At 34.0% G+C, this 21,794-nt stretch overlaps 2 protein-coding genes and 1 pseudogene across 2 annotated transcripts in view; all 3 read left to right on the forward strand.

Moving 5' to 3' along the window:
* Positions 1 to 405: 405 nt before the first annotated feature.
* On the forward strand, positions 406 to 1,926 carry LOC109149920. Its single transcript, XM_019297910.1, has one exon. The coding sequence runs from the start codon at positions 406 to 408 to the stop codon at positions 1,924 to 1,926; it is 1,521 nt and encodes a 506-aa protein (XP_019153455.1).
* Positions 1,927 to 15,348: 13,422 nt separating this feature from the next.
* Positions 15,349 to 21,794, forward strand: part of LOC109149889 — a 15,754-nt pseudogene continuing 9,308 nt past the window's right edge.
* LOC109149888 (dehydrodolichyl diphosphate synthase 2-like) overlaps positions 20,954 to 21,794 on the forward strand; it is a 10,150-nt gene continuing 9,309 nt past the window's right edge. Inside the window, exon 1 of the mRNA XM_019297884.1 lies at positions 20,954 to 21,176. Coding sequence (XP_019153429.1) covers positions 20,985 to 21,176 — 192 coding nt within the window. The 5' untranslated portion in view covers positions 20,954 to 20,984. The remainder of the gene's footprint in view (positions 21,177 to 21,794) is intronic.

A 21,794-nucleotide genomic window follows, 5' to 3' on the forward strand; every position in this document is an offset into this window, starting at 1 on the left:
CATCTCTCTCCTTACAAGATGACGAGGAGTTTGAGTTCACTATCGAAGATGGAACTGCTTCCGAGTCGGAGTTTGATACCCCCCTTCATCCTGGTCGGTAAACTTTTGTCTGAAAAACCTTCACGATTCAACTTCTTGAAGGACACCATGGCTACCATTTGGAGACCAATGTTGGAGCAAGTCAATATTTTAAGTAACAAGCGAGTCCTATTCTTTTTCATATTTTTTGTTTGTTGTCTATTTGTTAGGCATATCTTTGTATAAATTTGTGTTTCCAGTATTCAGTATTTGTGAGCTTTTGCTGTGAATAAAACTACATTCTTTATTCTTCCTTATTTGTGAGCTTCAGTATGCTAAATACTTAACATGGTATCAGAGCCTTTTTAGTGCTCATCTACACTATTAATGGAAGAAAATCGAACACAGCAAACATCCCAAGTAGCGGTTGTTTTTGACCCTAATGATTCGAGTAGCCCGTACTATGTGCACTTAGGAGAAAATCCTTCATTGGTATTGGTCACGACGCCTTTAAATGAGACCAATTACCATACCTGGAGTAGAACCATGAAAATGGCTTTATTGTCAAAAAACAAGCATGGCTTTGTTGACGGCACTATCAAAGTTCCTAACAAAACTGAAGCTTGTTACACAGCTTGGGAAAGGGCCAATAATATGGTTCTATCTTGGATTCTACATTCAGTCATTCCCATAATTGCTCAAAGTGTTCTTTGGCTTGCTACTGCCAAAGAAGTATGGGATGACTTAAAAGAACATTTTTCCCAAGGTGACATATTTCGTATCGCAGATCTGCGAGGAGAAATCTATAGTATAAAACAAGGGGACTTATCTATTAATGAATATTTCACAAGGTTCAAGTTGCTTTGGGATGAGTTGTTAAATCTATTGCCTTTACCAACGTGTGTCTGTGCACAAAGATGCGGGTGTGAGTTGTTGACTAAGATTCAGGAACGCCATCAACAAGAACTTGTCACCACCTTTCTAAGATGCCTGAGTGACGTTTATGGGGGAGTGAAATCTCAGATCATGGTGATGACCTCGCTGCCTAAAGTAGGTAGAGTTTTTTCTCTTGTTCAACAACAAGAGCGAGAGGCTTTCCACGGCAATACTGGTCTTGGGCGTATTGAGGACAATTCAAGTATGGTTCTTGCTGCTGGACCGCCAGTATCGTCAGGTATGTCTTTTCAACGCAAGTTCAATTCCAGCAATAATAAAAAGGTTGTTTGCAGTTTTTGTGGTTATACGGGGCATACCGTAGAAAAGTGTTATCGGATACATGGATATCCTCCGGGTTTTAAAAGCCGAGGTAAACAAAATAGTAATCAAAGGCCTGCTGCAAACTTTGTTGGTACTCTGTCTAATTCAGATGGTTCTACAAAGGTCACAGATGGCTGTTTTGACGTTAGAGTAAATTCTGACTTTGGGGTTGAAAGCAAGGTAAATGCTATTATTAGTTCTGGGAACCCTCAAAATTCTAATTTACCTGCTGCTGCTCAACCAAGTAAGATGAAGAGTGCTGTTTATACCACATCTCGACCCATGCAGGATGACAATAAGGGTAAACTTTTTTCTTTATACACTGATTGGATATTTGATACTGGTGCTACTGATCACATAATAAACTTTGTTTCGGGTCTTTTTAATTCTTTTCAAGTTCACAACTTTTCTGTGGTTTTGCCAACTGGGAGTAAAGAAGTTGTTACACACATAGGTTCTATTAAATTAACTGAGCATATTAGCCTCAAAGGTGTTTTGTGTGTTCCAGGTTTTGAGATTAACTTGATTTCAGTAAGCAAATTAGCCAAAGATTCTGGTTGTAGTTTGTCTTTTTTTGCTGACTATTGTGTGATTCAGAGTGGTCAGGATCAGAAGGAGATTGGTTTAGCTAAAGAGGACAAAGGGCTGTAACGGCTTCTTTTGAATAAAAGGGAGATGCATGCAAATTATCCACGCTCTTTTGTTACTTCTTCTACACAAGGTTTTGATATTTGGCACTATCGCTTGGGTCATGCTTCATTTCGTCGAATAAAACAATTGCATAATGAGTCCATAAATTGTGATTCCAATTTTGTTTGTGAGATTTGTCATTTGGCTAAACAAAAACGACTAGCTTTTCAAGTTAGTGAAAGTGTTACTAGTCAATGTTTTGAATTGGTTCATGCAGATATTTGGGGTCCTTTTCATATCCCATCGATTTATGGGCATCGTTTTTTTCTTACTATTGTAGATGATCACAGTCGTATGACTTGGGTATGTCTCATGAAAACTAAGGCAGAAGCACGCACATGTTTGCAGAATTTTATTCAATATGTTGCTACACAATTTTCAATATGTGTGCGTTGTATTCGAACTGACAATGGATTAGAATTCAAAATGAAAGAATTTTATTCTTCAAAAGGAATTGAACATCAAACGTCTTGTGTTGAAACTCCACAGCAGAATAGTGTGGTGGAACGCAAGCACCAACACATTTTGAATGTAGCAAGAGCACTACGGTTTCAAGCTTCTTTACCTGAAAGTTTTTGGACTGATTGTATTGCACATGCTGTGTATTTGATTAATAGGCTTCCTTCTCCTATGATTTCTAACCGAACTCCTTTTGAAATTCTTTTTGGTAAAGCGGCAAATTATGATAACTTACGGGTTTTTGGGTGTTTGGCGTATGCCTCTACCAAGCGTGTGAATCGACACAAGTTTGCGCCCCGAGCTCGGTCTTGTGTGTTTCTTGGTTTTGAAAGAGGGATGAAGGGGTATAAGCTTTATGATTTGCAGAATAGAAACATATTTGTATCTCGGGATGTGTTGTTTTATGAAACTCGGTTTCCTTTTGCTGCAGCTAATCCTAATTGGGACTCCATAGAGTGTAAATCCACTCAAATTGTTTCTCTGCCTATAGCCAGTTTCTCTGGAAGCTCAAGTTTTCCTTCATCAGATAATATGACTCAACCTCCTGCTCTTTTTGATTTTTCAGCACATAGTGAGCCGAGTCCAGTGGGTAGGATACAACAAGAAGCACCTGACATTGCAGTTTCTGAAAATCTAGTTGAACATGAGGCCACAAATAATGGTGATACTTTGATAGGAAATGAAAGTGATGATATTTCTGCAAATTCTCATACTGACCAACTTGTTTTGCATGATGACCACCCAAATAATGTAAATGGTGATACTTTGGTAAGTAATGAAAGTGATGATGTTTCTGCAAATTTTCATACTGACCATTCCAGTGCTTCTACAAACCAAACAAATGATCTTGAGCAAAGTACAACAAACATTGGTACTTCTGATCCCCCCATTTCCAGGTTACGTCGGTCAACACGTACTCGAACTGCACCATCATATTTGAGGGATTACCAGTGCTACTTGGTGCGAAATGGTTTACCTGCTTCTTGTGTCCAACTCCAAAACACACCACACTTGTTGCAGCATGTTATTTCTTATGACAAGCTTTCTCCTGTACACAAACGGTTTGTGTTAGCTACTTCTAGTGTAGTTGAACCAAAATATTATAATGAAGCTATTGGTTTCAAATGTTGGCGAGATGCCAGGCAAGCTGAGTCGGATGCCCTTCATGCAAACAATACTTGGGTGTTAACCACTCTGCCGCAACATAAACGACATATAGGTTGTAAGTGGGTTTACCAAACTAAATTTCATGCCGATGGTTCGGTCGAGAGGTATAAAGCTCGTCTTGTTGCAAAAGGCTATACTTAGACTCCGGGCTTGGAATATTTACATACTTCTAGTATAGTCGCTAAAGTTACTACGATTCGTACCTTGTTAGCTGTTACTGCAATTCAAGGATGGCATCTTCATCAACTTGATGTTAATAATGCCTTCTTGCATGGCGATTTGCATGAGGAGGTGTATATGTCTTTGCCTCCGGGAGTTGAACCTGAAAAGCCAGGACAAGTTTGCAAGCTTGTTAAATCCTTGTATGGTTTAAAGCAAGCAAGCAGACAATGGAATGAAAAATTGACTAAAGAACTTGTCCATCAAGGTTTTTCGCAAGCCTCGTCTGATCATTCTTTATTTATTAGAGGGTCTGGGGCATCTTTTGTAGCCTTGTTAGTCTATGCTGACGACATTGTTGTTACTAGTCCTGATTTTTGTCAAATTCAAGAGCTAAAGAGTCATCTTCACGCTACCTTTGGTATTAAGGATTTGGGATCACTAAAATACTTTCTAGGTTTGGAGGTGGATCTTAGTCATGAAGGGATAAATCTTTGCCAACGAAAATATGCTTTAGAGTTGTTAGCCGAGACAGATTTTTTGGGTAGCAAGCCAGTTGACAGCCCGATGGTTCTTTCTCCAAAACAATTACATGTTGATAGCCCTGTTTTGGCCGATGTTACTTCTTATAGGCGCATAGTTGGGAAGTTGCTCTATTTAACTATCACAAGGCCAGATATTTCTTTTGTTACGCAACAACTATCCCAGTTCCTTGATAATCCAACAGAAGTTCATTTGCAGGCTGCACATAGAGTCCTCCGGTATATTAAAGGCTCGCCTGGTCAAGGTATTCTTCTTTCGACTAATTCAACTTTACAGATACGCGGTTTCTCAGATTCTGATTGGGGTACTTGTCTCAAAACCAGACGGTCTGTTACTGGTTATTGTATTTTTCTTGGGGTCTCTTTAATTTCATGGAAGTCTAAAAAACAAGAAACCGTGTCTAAGTCTTCGTCGGAGGCAGAATATCGTGCGTTAGCAACCACAAGTTGTGAAATCCAGTGGCTTCTTTTCCTACTAGCTGACTTAGGCATTATGCTTTCCGCCACATCTGTTCTTTTTTTTGACAGTCAGTCAGCGCTTGCCATTGCCGAAAATCCTGTTTTTCATGAGCGTACAAAACATATTGAGATTGATTGTCATTTTGTTCGTGAACGGATCAAGAAAGGAATTTTGAAATTTTTGCATGTTTCAAGTGGTAATCAGCTTGCAGATTGTTTTACTAAACCACATGCTCCCAGATCATTGAAAAGTTTTAAGTCCAAGCTGGGTATTCATTCTGTCTACCATCCTGCTTGAGGAGGGGTGTTGGAGCAAGTCAATATTTTAAGTAACAAGAGAGTCCTATTCTTTTTCATATTTTCTGTTTGTTGCCTATTTGTTAGGCATATCTTTGTATAAATTTGTGCTTCCAGTATTCAGTATTTGTGAGCTTTTGCTGTGAATAAAACTACATTCTTTATTCTTCCTTATTTGTGAGCTTCAGTATGCTAAATACTTAACAACCAAAGAGAGGAATGTTGGCAAGGGAGGTTTCAACTAATCTGTTCCTCTTTTATTTTGTCCACGAGTTTAATATAAAAAAGGTGTTGGAGGACGGCCCATGGTCATACGAACAGAACCTTCTTCTCCTCAAACAGATTGATGCTAATGTTCCTCCTCATACCATCCAAATGTCTATTGCAGACTTCTGGGTCCAAGCGTACAACATACCACCAGGCATGCAAACGGAGAAGACTGTGGTAATGATTGGTTCTTTCATTGGCTCTTTTATAAAAGTTGATGCTGTTAATCTTGATGGCCTGTGGAGAAGCTTCATGCGTATCAGAGTCCAGTTGGATATTACCAAGCCCCTCAAAAGGAAGATGAAAGTGAAACCCGCCATAGGAGATTCATTCTACATTGAGTTCAAATACGAAAGGTTACCAACATTTTGCTTTCTCTGTGGGTTGATCGGCCATAATGACAGATCCTGCGATAAGCTTTTTGAAGGGAGTGTGGAACTTTCGGCAAGAAACTATGGTCCGGAGCTCAGAGCCACCGGCCGGCAAACCCAACCAAATACCGGCCAACAATGGATGCTAGCAGAACTGCCTCGCCGGAAACCTAAAGAGGATACATTCAAAGCATACTTTTACTCCTGGCAGCAAAGACAAACAAGCAGATTTTTTCATACGAGGAAACAGGGGGTCAGAGAATGCAGAATGTAGTTCAAGGTTCAGACTTACGACCTCGAGTTGTGCATGATATTAATGAGAGTTTGTCGGCATGTGGAGGTCATTTAATGCAAGCCAATGGGAATGTTGTGAACATCAATGCTCTGGACAATTCAACGTTACATTACACAGCTGCATTTAATGAGCATTTAGGTCTTGGAACTCAGCTTTTATCCAATGGATCAATGCATCTTGCCCCGTGTCCTTTGACGCCCATCCCTAGTGGAGTTTTGGTCAACTACCCTTCAAATTTTCAGCACAACCCACAAGGCTCATTACTAAGGGGACCCCAAATTGGAGAATCTGGTGGACTTGAGCAAAGAAAGAAACATAAAGGCCTAGTTTGTTACGGTCATGACCAGGATCTCGAAATGGTCAGCGTGGACACTAGCCCGAGTCTCTCAAAAAACTTGCTAGTGGCGGGACCTGCGACGCCGGCCCGCCTAGATTAATGAGTTTTATCTCGTGGAACTATCGGGGGCTTGGCAACCCTACGACAGTTTAAGTCCTTGTGGATATGGTCCACTCGAAGAGGCCGGTTCTTTTATTTTTATTGGAGACTAAACTTGGTTTTGACAAGTTAGAAGACATAAAGAAAGTCATGGATTTTGATTCAATGTTTATTGTTGATAGTGTGGGCTCTAGTGGGGGCCTAGCACTAATCTGGAAAAAAAGAAGTTGCTGTAAATATTTTAGACAGTTCGAGTAACTATATTGACGCCACTGTCAAGATTCTTTCCTCACCAGTCACTTGGCATTTTACGGGTTTCTATGGGAACCTAGAGAGACACCGGAGAAAGCTCTCGTGGAATCTTCTCAAGCAACTCTCCCTCGCCAACTCTCTCCCTTGGATGCTCATGGGAGATTTCAACGACATTCTCCTCCCGAAGGAGAAAATCAGAGGAGCCTGTCAACCGCGGTGGCTCACGCAGGGATTCAAAGACGCTTTGGATTTCAGTGGTTTGAAGGATTTCCAATTCAGAGGTTATCAATTCACTTGGGAAAAAGGTAGAGGCACATCCAATTGGCTAAAGGAAAAACTTGACTGGATTCTTGTCAATAGCGGGTGGCTTGATATTTTCAAAGGTGCAAGAGCTGAGTCCTTCGAAGCCCCGTCTAGCGACCACATTCCACTCGCGATTTGGCCGTCTCCTGCGGCAAGTACTAGGAAGAGAAGAAGCTTCAAGTTCGAAAATTATTGGCTGAAAGAATCTCATTGTCGTGAGATTGTCCATCGTAGTTGGAGTGGATCGGAAGGCCTTCATCTGTGTTCCAGATTTGAGTTGTGCAGCACTGAAAATGGAAATGGGGAAAAAATCTTAATAGAAACATGCAACCCGAAATTGACGATCTTAGAAGACTTTTGGGCACCCTCAGATTGAAAACAGACACCCAGAGCATAAGGGAGTTCTCCGATGGCCAGAAGCAGTGTCTTTTCCTCTTGAACAAACAGAACCAATTTTGGAAGCAAAGAGAAAAGTTTTTTTGGTTCAAGGGTGGTGATAACAACACCAAATTCTTTCACAATGTGGTGAAGCAGAGGAGGAGAAATAATGAGATTTTAAAGCTACGAAACCAGGCTGGGAATTGGGTCGAACAAGGTCCAGAGCTTGATTCTCTGGTAATAGACTACTTCACAAACATTTTCTCTAGTACTGCTGGGAGTTGCTCTCCTGTTCTTAATTGTATAAATGCTTGTATTACCAATTCCCAAAATACTTTGTTGCTGCGTAAATTCACTTCTTCTGAGATCAGGATTGCTCTGTTTAGTATGCACCCAGACAAGAGTCCGGGATTTGATGGTTTTAATCCAGGCTTTTTTCAATCATTCTGGGAGATAGCCTTGTTAATTTCTGCAATGAGTTTTTATCCACCGGTAAACTCCCAAAGGAAATCAACACCACCCAAATAGTGTTGATACAAAAAGCAAAAAAAAAAAAAAAAAAAAAAAAAAAACAAACAAACAATCCCGGAAACTACGGCAGACCTTAGGCCTATTGCCCTGTGCTCTGTTGCTTACAAGATCCTTGCTAAATCACCGGCAAATAGGCTGAAGATTTTATTGAATGACTTAGTTTCTGATAATCAGGGTGCTTTCATACCAGGGAGATTGATCACAGACAATATAATGCTTGCATATGAAATGCAACATTATATGAAAAGAAAAACACAAGGCCAGAAAGAGTTGGCAGCCCTCAAGCTTGACATAAGCAAGGCATATGACAGACTTGAATGGACTCTCTTGCGTAATATCATGATAAAGATGGGCTTCAGTACCAAGTGGGTTGATCTTATTATGGAATGCGTTTCATCTGTAAGCTATTTTGTGCTGAACAAAGGTCACGAAATTGGTCCAATTTTACCTAATCGCGGCTTAAGGCAGGGTGATCCCATATCCCCATACCTCTTTATTCTTGTTGCAGAAGGCTTCAGTGCTATGATAAGAGACCAGGAGAGAAGAGGTAATTTACATGGTATTACTGTCGCCAAGAATGCTCCCTCTATTAGCCATCTTTTTTTCGCTGATGATAGTTTCATTTTCTTCAAGGCTAATGAGGAGGAAGCTACCAATCTGAAAACTCTTCTGTTTGATTATGAAAGGGCCTCAGGCCAAAGTATAAACCTGAGCAAGTCCTGTTTGGCTTTTAGCAGCAACACTCCGGTTACAATGAGAGCTCATCTCAGCGACATCCTGGGGATTCATCATAGAAACAACAATGGTAATTATCTTGGGCTTCCAATGATGGTTGGGAGGAACAGAAAAGGGATTTTAAGCTTTATTAGGAACCGCATTGCCAACCGCATCCAAGGGTGGAATCATCGTTTTATTTCCAAAGCGGGGAGGGAGATTCTTCTGAAAACAGTCCTCCAAGCCCTTCCAACTTATGCAATGGGCGTATTTCTTTTGCCTAAGGGTCTTGTCAAAGAGGTTGAAACAATTATGAATCAATATTGGTGGAAAGGTGGAGGCAATGATAAAAAGGGTATTGTTTGGAGATCTTGGAACAAACTGTGTAAACCAAGGAATTGGGGTGGGCTTGGTTTTCGGGACCTTCATCTTTTCAATCTTGCTCTCCTATCAAAACAAGCTTGGAGGCTTTTCCAGAACACAAATTCTTTGGTCTCTAGAGTTTACAAGGCGAGATACTACCCAAATTCCTCTTTCCTTGATGCCAAAGTAGGGGCCAATCCATCCTTTATTTGGAGTAGCATGATGGCCACACAGGACATTATCCGCAGACATACAAGATGGAGGATAGGGAACGGTACTCAAACTCGAATATGGAAAGATAATTGGCTGCCGGACAACACAAACCCAAGAATCATGTCTTTCCCTTACCCGTTTATGGAGAATTCTAAGGTGGAGGACCTAATCGATCCCAACTCTAAAAACTGGGACGAGTCCACTATTAGGAACATCTTCATCTCCAGAGACGCTGATCTTATTATGCAAATTCCACTACCAAACCATCAGGTTCAAGATAGAATCATTTGGGGTCCTAATGAAGATGGAAAATTCTCAGTTAAGAGCTGCTATAAAGTTCTATATGGTGAGTTGAGCGAGGAGGATGTTGTTGGTTGGAAAAGCATTTGGAATTTTAATATTCCTCCCAAGGTCAAGAGCTTTTTGTGGCAAGCATGTAATGGTTGTTTACCCACCAAAGATTCACTCAGGCAGAAGCACATTAACTGTGATGAGAAGTGCCATTTGTGTAAAGATGGCAAGGAATCCATACAACACATTTTTGTGGAGTGTGATTTTGCTAAGGCCTGCTGGAGCGATCTGCATTTTAATACTCTACCCAACAACTCTTCTTCTTTCCAGGCTTGGATGAGTGATACTACGAAAGTTCTCTCGTCGGATCAGATCTGCACTTTATCAATGGTATGTTGGAATATCTGGAAATTGAGGAATGATATTATTTGGAATAATCAGACTTTGGTTTCGGCAAGCAGCTTGATATTCAGAACAAAGGATTATTATGCGTCTTGGCATGCAGCTACGTCAGACAAGCCGAGTTCCATGAGGAACACCACAAACATCGAGCGTTGGACAAAACCACAGCAGGGCTTCTTGAAGCTCAATGTCGATGCTGCCATAAACAAAGATAATGGATGTATGGGTTTCGGTTGTGTGTTAAGAGATGACCAAGGGAATTTTGTGGCCGCAAGAGGCATTAACTGGAGGGGTCTGTACAAGGCTAATGAGGCCGAAGCGATGGCAATCCGAGAATCTCTATCATGGTTCAAATCATATGCTATTAACAAGATCATTGTTGATACTGATTCTCTTCAAGTAGTCCAGAACTATAATTCATCTTTAGGAGATTCTTACTTTCATGTTATTTTAGATGATATTAAAAACTTAATGAGCTTGTTTGCTCATAGCAGTTTAGTGTTCTCTAGGCGATCTGCGAACTAGACGGCCCATCTGTTAGCTAGGCAGTCTGTTTCTTTGACTGGTTGCTCGGAGTGGTTCACGAACCTCCTTCTATCATTTGTAACTCACTTATTTCGGATATGTTAATGAATTAACAGCTACCCACCCCTCTTTAACTTCACTATGGCATCTACACAGCCGCCGGCTGACAGAAAGCGAAGGTTGGCGGCGAGGCCGATGCCGACGCAGAGAGGTCTCAAGGTTCAGTACCGTCGTCGAACCCCCATGTCAGAGGTAGAGGAATTTTATATATGTTAATTTGCACATACCAATACATTCACATATAATATACATTCCATAATTTCATTTACCAGAATTATTATCCTTTTATTTATACAAATTTTGGTTATGTTTAGCAAACTTAACTGAAATAGTAGCTGAAATAATACCTGAAAGCTGAAAAATTATAAGTTAGAAGCTGAAAACTGAAGAGCTAGTTAGAAGCTGAAAATTGAAGAGCTATTAACTAGCTTGGTAAAATTAGTTTTTTTATAAGATGATAAATGTAAAAAGATTAAAAAAAGATATTTTCATCAAATTTAAATGATGTGATTATTATATTGTTTTTATATTATTTATGAGATGAGATATATTTAATTTATAAAAAAAATGTTTTTGTTTTTATAATATATATGAGATACACATTAAATTAAAACGAAAGAAAAAATATTTTTAATTGGTAAAGGTAAATGATGTCATTTATTTATGAACGGGCGTTTGGAGTTAGAACTTTAAGAATGAAAATATAAGATGAGAGAAAATGTCAAAATGGTTTTAATTGGGAAGGGTCAAAAGGGTTATTTAAAATAATAAGGATAAAAGATAGAAAAAAAAAAAGTTAGGAAGCTCATTAAGCTTCCCTTCAAAAAAAAAAAAAAAAAAAAAAAGAAAAAAAAAAAAAAAAAAAAGAGGTTAGTAAGCTCATAACTTATTTTGAAATGCTACTAAGGTAGTTTTTCAAAATAAACTCTTATTTTGAGCTACTGACTTATTTTGGGAACATTATCAAACAGAGCTTATAGCTTATTAGTAGCTTAAAACAAGCTATAAGCTCTTAAATAAGTTTGGTCAAACAGAGTCTTATGTTCCGATCTTCTCTATTTATTATTTATTGTTTATTATTCCATTTTTTTATTATTTGATATACTAGTAATTCACCCGCGCGATGCACGGAAAAAAATTATGCTATTATAAATATAAATAAAAAATAGAAAAACTAAAATATTTTAAATTATTTAATATAATAATATTTTTGAGCTTCCATTGGTCAAGTATTTATTATTTTTATAGAATACAAAATTACAATTAAAATTATAATTATGATTATAATTATAATTTTATATGGTTAATATAATCTCTAATTATATGCATATTCAAATAAACTTATAGAGATAATTTACATAATTACATTGATTTATTCTTAATTGTATTTCATCTATATTATAATTTTCACAATACAAATAATAACTAAGATAATTACATTTGGAAAGCAAATTTCAAATTTTGTATGTGTAAATTTAAACTCTAATTGAACACATTTTTTATATGATTATATAATATATAGCTATTTTATTTTTCAAAAGTATATTTTTTATATGATTATATAATCTATAGCTATTTTATTTTTTAAATGTTGTGCTTTTTTTTTATAATAAAGGATGTTGTGACATTAATTATAACATTAATTATTTCCCAAACCATATAGCTTTATTATATAAAGGATTATAATAAACCGTAAAGACAAGCACAAACATACGAATCTATAGCATATCTAATATCTACATCTATCTACATCTACATCTACAATACAAATCTAATAAGAGCAAATAATGTTAGGTCCTTAACTGGAACCAAAAAATGTTGGTGGTATTGTTTCTTAAAGTGAATGGTTCATATTGTTTTGATTTTAGTATATTTTTAATGATTTTCCTTATTTATTACCTTCTATTATATTATTTTCTTCCCTTAAATAACCTTAAACTCCGTTAGAATAAACTTTAATAACAAAATATTTTGTTAACTATTTATTATTCTTAACTTACTCATTAATTTCTATAAGAAAAGGTTTTATATTCGAACCTCACCCTAATCAGAGTTAGCATAATTCTAAAAATATACTACGCATATGTTAAAAAAATACAATATAAAATTTAACATAAACTTTGGTCAAATAATTAGCCCAACTAAATACATAACATCAAAGTTGAGCATCAAAGATTATAAATCACGAACCTTGCAATCATTTTCTTGCATTTAAAAAAAAATTAGGTTAAGTTTTTTTTTTTTTTTTTTTTTTAGTTTAATTAATCTTATTTTGATTATATTTTGAATAAGACTCAATATTTCAATTATGTTTTTGCATTGTGGAATGATTTAGGTCATTATGGTATTAATATTATTTGTATGTATTTCTATAATGGTACAATTGTATATTACTTTACAAATATTGTACTATTTTTTTTACACATTTTACTTGCACTAAAGTTCGAGTTATTTATGAAAATGTCACCGCGTCGTTTTTTTTTAAATTATTTCTGATTCGTTGAATCTGGACACGTGGATGGCTGTAAGTGGTTTTGATTTCTCTCCTATATAATCTTAATCATATGAGAACCTATATATAGAATCCTAATCATATGAGAACCACTTCCCAAGTGAGAACTTATGGATAAATCCAAACCATTGATCTACAAGATCTGATGGATAGAAAATCAAGTAAAAAATGAGTGCTGTCATTTTTATAAATATTACAAATTTTTAAAATGAGCGGGGTCATTTTCATAAATAATAAAATTTTTTATTTAATTTCAACCGTTAAATCTACTAGATCAATGGATTGGATTTGTCCATAGGTTCTCACCTAGAGCATGGTTCACACAGACACACGCACGCACGCACGCGCGTGCACACACACACACACACGGGATGGTTCATGTGCGAAGAGTCTCCAAGGTTAAAGATGGGGTGAGATCTAAGCCGTTGATCTAATCAAGAAAAATTTAAATCAACGGCTCAAGAAAAATATCTAGATCAACGGCTCAAAACAAGATTTAAAAAAATAATAATAATAAAACGCGTTTCTTGCGAATTGGATGCATTCTCCTCCTATCATTGTTGAACTAATGCACCTTAACGCACATTAAGTGTTGAATTGGCGCACTTTAAGTGCTAAAATGACACACATTTAGAGTAGAAATGACGTATCTTTAAGTGTTAAAATTACACACCTTAATGTGGTGTTTGGTTGGCAGGAATTGAAATGTAATTCCAATGTAATTCAATAAAAGGACAAGCAACATTGTTTTTTTTTTTTTTTTGTTTTTTTTTAGGAAATTGCAATTCAATGGAATTGCAAATTTGCAATTCCCTCAATTCATTGAATTACAATTCATAACCCTCCCCCGATGAATTGCAATTCAACCATACAAAGGAAAGGAAAAAAGAAGTGGAATTATTATTGTTATTGTTGTTATTATTATTATTATTATTATTATTATTATTATTATTATTATTATTATTATTATTATTATTATTATTATTATTATTATTATTATTATTATTATTACTACACAAAGGGACTCTTTATATATATATATATATATATATATATATATATATATATATATATATATAGATACATACATACATACATACATACATACATACATACATATATACATATATATATATATATATATATATATATATATATATATATATATATATATATATATATATGTATATATACATGTATATATACATGTACATATACATGTACATATACATACATGTATATATACATGTACATATACATACATATATATATATATATATATATATATATATATATATATATATATATATATATATATATATATATATATATATATATATATATATGAGATGGTTCACGTGTGAAACTTCTCCGAGGTGAAAAATGGGGTGAGCGGCATAGATGCAAATGATCAAGTGTCTCGAACTGACGCGCCTTAAGCTATAATCTTACACGCCTTAAGTTTTATACATACGCAACTTAAGAGTAAAACTGATGCACCTTAGATTTTAAACATACGCACCTACAACTATAAAATTATGCACCTTAAGTTTTAAACATACACACTTTCAGCTATAAAATTATGCATCTTAAGTTATTAACTTACACACCTTAATCTATAAAGTTATGCATCTTAATCTATAAACTTACGCACCTTAAGAGTTAAACTGATGCACCTTAAACTAGAAAGTGGTGCACCTTAAACTTTAAACATACGCACCTTAAACTATAAACTTACGCACCTTAAGCTATAAAATTATACACCTTAAGCTGTGACCTTACACACCTAACGCTATAGACTTACGCACCTTAAGCTATAAATTTATGCACTTTAAGCTTTAAACTTACGCACCTTAAGCTGTGACCTTACGCAAAATGATCATAATGTCACCACGTTTTTTTAATTGTTCTTCATTCTGGACTGTTGATTTTGGCAAGATCAAAGAGTGTGATTAATTCGCAAATTTCACCTGGAAGAAGCTTCGCACTTGATCCATTGTATGTGTATATGTGTGTGCGCGCGCGTGAAGGGGTGAATTTTTCCCACCCATTCTAGATAAAATACTTTTATTATATTTTGGAATTAGAAATTACAATCAATTTTTAAAGAATTAAATAATAAGCTATATATGTTAATTTAATTTACCAGGACTATGTGGTCTAATGGTATCCAGGTTGGACTTCCATTTGGAAGATTATGAGTTCAAACCTCAGTGGAGGCGTTATTGGTTCTTTGTGTTTCAGTAGTAATGATTTCTTAAAATACTGAAATATTATACCATGGATTATAGTCCAGACTAAATTATTTTTTTTCAACTTATGTTTAATTTGTTTATACAAATAAAATGAATATATGAAAATACGTCACTAAAAGTTGTAATTATACGACAGCTGCCGGATGGTCTCCTGCCGGAGCTTATGCCAAAACACGTTGGATTCATTTTGGACGGTAACCGGCGGTGGGCCAATGAGAAAGGGATGATGGTGGAGCTTGGTCACCAATTCGGCAGCAAAAAGGTGAAGCACCTCATTACTTTGTGTCACAACTGGGGAATCAAAGTTCTTTCTCTCTTCACCTTCTCCACTCAAAATTGGCTTCGCCCCAAGGTATATATATACTCCATATTATTACCATTTAAGAGTAATCATATATTAATTAATTAACGTACAATGTGATAAGTGACATGCATGTATGCATGCAGGAGGAGGTTGGGTTTTTGATGAGGCTGTTTAGAGAGGTGATAGATACAGAACTTGAGGAGTGCCGGAGGTATATATATATATAGAGTACAATAATAATACAAATTAAAGAATATATATATATATATATATATATATATATATATATATATATATATATATATATATATATATATATATATATAATGTAAAATAATAATGTATTATTATACTTATAATAAATTGATTGATAGGACCGGTGTACGAATATCATTCATTCATAGGTGATACGTCGAAGCTTCCCATAGGTTTGCAAGAAGTAGTGCAGGCAGCGGACGAATCCACCAAGGCCAATACAGATGTTCATATTTTGGTAGCAATGAACTACAGCGGAAGATCTGATATATTACAGGCATGCAAGAGAATTGCTAGGAAAGTGAAAGATGAAGCCTTAGAGATAGAAGACATAGAGAATGAAGGCATGTTTGATGGAGAACTGGAAACCAGCTGCGCTGAGCTCCCAAACCCAGATTTGCTCATTCGGACTAGCGGTGAGCTTAGGATTAGCAACTTCATGCTCTGGCAATTGGTTTATACAGAGCTCTTCTTCGTCGACAAGAACTTTCCTGACTTTCAAGAAGATGATTTCCTTCAGGCTTTGCGTTCATTTCAGCAGAGACACAGACGTTTTGGTGGGCATAAATACTAACAGAGTAAATTTCAATTTTGGTCCTGTGATTTTTGGAGTTTTGTTAATTGCAATTCATGACTTTTAAAATTGTTAATTTGGTAACTTAACTATTCAATTTTTATTAATTTTGATCACTCCGATCAAATTGCCGACCAAATCTCACTGAAAAATTTAATTAGGCAATTAATCTTTAACATAAGGGGTAATTTCATCTTTGTAAGTTTGGTCAAAAAAGATATTTGACTCCATTCAATTTCCTCCTTCTCTAATCGGCAAATATGGCGTCGAATCAGTCGATGAGGACCGGAGAAATTGGCGAGAATACAGTGAGGTTGAGAGTGCGATAGAATGGAGATTAAAACCCTAATTATAAAAATAAAATAAATTTATATGCATTAAACAGGTTGATAATTATGTTTTTTTTTTTTTAATTGTGTTTTTGTTAATGATTTTCTCAAGCAAACTGACGGAGACTCAGTCTTGAGCTAGTATTCTCTCATTTCTAGCAATGGGTATTGCTCTCCCTTGATAGAGTCAACGTTGTTGCCGGTTTTCCACCATTCATGGCAGTATTAAGTGTGGAAGAAGGTCGGAGTTGCCGGTCATCCAGTGCCGGTGTAATATCCTTGTCGGATTTGGTGACGGAAAAACGCTCAAGTCAGATCAAGTCAGTGGGCTACTGTTTTCATTTGGGTTTTTCCCAGAATTTTGCTTACTGCTCGCCAGTGGACTTCATGGCCGGAAGGATGGAAGAAGACGCAAGGCCAAAGACGAAATTGCCCTTAAACTAAATATTAATTGCCTAATTAAATTTTTCCGGTAATATTTTGGTCTGCAATTTGACCGAAATAACCAAAATTGATAAAAATTAAATAGTTAAGTTACTAAATTAACAGTTTTAAAAGTCGTGGATTGCAATTATCAAAACCTCAATAGTCACAGGATCAAAATTGAAATTTACTCATACTAACATTATTCATTATTATCTATATATATATATAGTGTTAATTTCTTTCTAGTCTTATTACTATTGACTAGTTCTTTTACGATGAAATATTATATCGGAGATGTTCATACATAGATAAATAAATATTGAATTTGTTTATTTAAATTGGTAATTTAAAGTATATAAATGCAATATAATATATGAGAGATTGATTATATTGTCACTAAAATAAATATTTACAACTTTGTAATAACGCTAGTCTAAATACTTAGTCTAAAAACGATAGTCTAAATACATACTACTTTTTATTTAAATTTCTCTAATTCTTCTCAATTCTTTTGGATAGCATTGTCATTATCTTCATTTTCAGTACATGTCCTTTTTTTTTTTTAAATATAGGTAGTGTGTCATGAATACAATTGGGTTACCGGTGGTAGCATAGATGGATTCATCGTGCAATGAGATTATGGTGCAGGAAGCTTTAGATTTGCATTATATTATTGTGTATATGATGGAATCTTAGTTGTGCTATTAACTTTTTATCTTACAAGCACCTATTGATATTTGATAGTGGTACATAGTTTTTCCCCTACATGTTTTATGCATTGTGAGATGTGTGTCGTATGTTATCATGTGAAAGTATTGAACAAAATATTAATATTTATTATATTTGTATAAAATATTTGGTAATAAATATATATAACATATTTTGTATTATAACTTTGATATTTAATTACAAGATAATGTAAAAAGAAGACAATGGACAATGTAGTGAATAAAATAAATTAATAAATTTGAAGGTAATGAATTATTGAATTGTAGAAAATAAAGATAATATAACTAATGAAATTATATCTCTTTTTAATTTTTTTATATAATGAATAATTTTTTTTTAAAAAATAAAGGCATTATAGGCATCTAATTCTAAATTAATTAAATGCATATGTATTATTTTTTGTTGTAGCCACTAATTTATTTAGTTTAATAAGAGTAATAAAGTAGTGTACATACTTTTCACCAACAATAATGAAATCAATGATTTTTTTTTTTTAATTTACATTCGTTGTTGAAACAAATTGATTTGAGAGTTTGTCAATGACAATTGTTAAAATTCTTGTAAATAGAGAATGATAATAAGTAATTCAAAATATATAGTTACAATAGATATTGTTATAATGATAGTAAAAATTAACTTACAAATTTCTTTAGAAGTTTTCATGCATTGATAAAATTCTGATGTGTAAACTTGTTCAGTTAGAGCCAATGGGATGTCAACATTGTCAATTCTTTGGAAAATGGTCTTACCGTTTTAGATTCTAGGTGTAATTGTAGTTATGATCAACAACTTTGTACTTAGGTCGCGCAGATTTGACAATGATGTAAGAACAATTTTGTCCGATAAAAAAAATAATAGTATAATATTTGTAAAATAATGTACAATTGTACTATTATATAAAAAATATTAATACCATAACGTCCTAAATCATACCAATAGTGCAAAAGTATAATTGAAATATTAAGTTTTGTTCTGATCTAAATAATCAAAAGAAGATTAATTAAACAAAAAAAAAAAAAAAACTTAACCTAAATTTTTTTTTTAATGCATAAAAATCTAATGATTTTTAAAGTTCTTGATTTATAATCTTGGATGCTTAACTTTGAATGTTATGTATTTAGTCGGACTAATTATTTGACCAAAGTTTATGTTAAATTTTATATTATATATATATATATATATATATATATATATATATATATATATATATATATATATATATTAATACATTTTAAAATATTCGTAGTATATGTATAACAATTATGTTAACTCTAATTGGGATGAGGTTCGAACCTAAGACCTTTCTTATATAAATTAATGAGTATATGTAAGTTAAAAATAATAAATAGTTAACGGAATATTTCGTTACTAAAGTTTATACTAACGGAATTTAGGTTATTTAAGGGAAGAAAATAATATAATAGAGGGTAAATAAGAAAAATCATTAAAAAAATACTAAAATCAAAATAATATGAACCATTCATTTTAAGAAACAATAGAACCAATATTTTTTTTGTTCCAGTTAAGGGCCTAACATTATTGGCTCTTATTAAAATTGTATAGATAGATGTAGATGTTTGTTAAGATTTTTAAAACTGTCAATTTCCTACTTTAACTCTATTAAATGTTCACAATTTTATATACTAAATATTCACAATTTACGTAGTAAATGTTTGCAATTTAAATTATATGAACATTCAGTGTATAAATAATGTATTTTGACCTGAGTCCACCTTGTAAGGTGGATCTGGTCCATAGCATAACTGTTGCCTCATGGCCTAACAAATCACTTGATAGAAAATATATATTGGAAAAGACAAAAACAAAATCAAAACAAAACAGAGAGAGAATCATAGAAGCGACTAGCGATTAGCGACAAGTCTACGTGCTATTCTCTACTCAATTACTAATTTGCGTTGCGTATACAAATTGGCATGTGCTCTCTATATGTGGTTCTAAAATAATTAGAGAAACTTAGCTAACCTACTAATTTAGATATAAATAATATTCCATTCTTGTATGGATAATTTCTTAGGGGACTCTAAGGTTTTTGGTAGAGTCACTTTGACCCCTATTGTTTGAAAATTAATGTTTACACCCTCAAACATTGATTTAAAATTTATTCTTATTTTACCTCTTATCCTATATTATTATCCAATTACAAGTGTTCTTATAACTATCATCCCAGCTAGCTTTATGATACTAATTTTTTTTTTTCATATTAAATAATAAATTTTCTTTCTATTTATTTATTCTTTACTTTTATTTAGGGGCTTTTTTTTTTGAAAGTCAAAAAGTGATAGAGTATTGTAGGGACGTAGAGAAAATAGTAAATGAATTGTAAATTTAGTAATATAAAAGTAAGAATCATTTTTTAAAGTGGAAGAATATTGTATGGATTAGGGATGGCAATGAGTCAGGGGTGAGTTGGGAAGGACTACATACATCCATTACTCGAACCACATTATATTTTCTCTACCCCCAACCCCAACCCGTATCGGGTGTATTTTTTCAAAATCCACCCCACCTCATGTACCTACCACTTATCATCTTATTGAGTTTTTCAAAAATAATATTTAAATTACTTACACATAATAAAATAATAAAATTCATTAGTTATACTAAAATATCAATAATAGAAATATTCAAATATAATAACTAAATTGTTAATTTTTAAAAATAAATATTGTAGTTTAGATATAAAAATAGTAAAAAGTTATCCATATATAGTGAGTCGGGTAGGGTTCTAGGCGGATTTTGTACATAGAACCCGAATCAAACTTAACTCACCGCAAGTTTACTTTTTTAAGACCCACTCTTAACCTACCATCCACTATCACCCAAAAATATTTGATCTATATGGGATAGATATTCACATGGCGAATTGAAATTGTCATCCTGAAAAAAGATAGCTATATTTTGGCATGGAGAGGATTTGTTTATTAGAAAAAAAAAAAAAAAAAAAAAAAAAGGGAGGGGACATAGGTTAAATTCTGAAACCAATAGGGTTCAAGTATCAATATCTGAAAAGTCAATTCAAGGAGTTTATGTGAAATTCTATATTATTTCTTTCCAATCATTGAAGGAGGCTAAAATGGTAGGGTATATAATAACCCTGTGGCCAATAATTCATTTAATTTTGGTCTTAAAAATGTGGCTTTTGCACTTCCCAACTACCCAGCCCTTCTCTAAGTTTAAAGAGTCTCCGGCATCGGCGGCTACCATGGCATCGTCTACACAGCCGCCGGCTGACAGTAGGCGAACGTTGGCGGCGACGCCGACGCCGACACAGAGAGGTCTCAGGGTTCAGTACGGTCGTCGAACCGACATCGACATGTCAGAGGTAGAGGAGCTAGCTTAGCTAGACCTGCACATACCAATACAATAATTTTATTTACCAAAATTATTATCCTTTTATTTATACAAATTTTATGTTCCGATCGATCCTCTCTATTTATTATTCCAGTTTTTATTATTTCATATATATCTAAAATCTAAAAACATAACAAGTTTTAATCCATGTTATATCCCTGGTTTTATGTTCATTTAATCTGTTAATTTTTTTTTTTTTTAGTATTTTATGCTATAAAAGTTGTACTACATAATTTTTTGGACAAAAATATCCTCATCGCTATAATTTATGTTATCTTTTCATATTATTATTACCATACACATGCATACACAATATTTTTATCTTACATTCTTTAATGATAAGTTTGATTTTATTTAGATTTTAATTAAATGTTACCATAGTTATATTTAGTAATTTATCATTTTTATAATTCTTACTTCATTAATATTAATATGAATTCTACAAAATATATATATATATATATATATATATATATATATATATATATATATATACACACACACACACACACACACACACACACTATTATTTAAAAAAATATTTTAATATAACTAAGTTTTAACATTGAGTATTAATATTGGACATATA

The sequence above is a fragment of the Ipomoea nil genome, unplaced genomic scaffold, assembly GCF_001879475.1.
Source record: "Ipomoea nil cultivar Tokyo-kokei standard unplaced genomic scaffold, Asagao_1.1 scaffold2165, whole genome shotgun sequence".
NCBI classification, from domain to species: Eukaryota; Viridiplantae; Streptophyta; class Magnoliopsida; order Solanales; family Convolvulaceae; genus Ipomoea; species Ipomoea nil.

Bases quoted from the DNA above. Each gene is read 5' to 3' on its own strand.
- LOC109149920 (XM_019297910.1), top strand. From the start codon at position 406: ATGGAAGAAAATCGAACACAGCAAACATCCCAAGTAGCGGTTGTTTTT.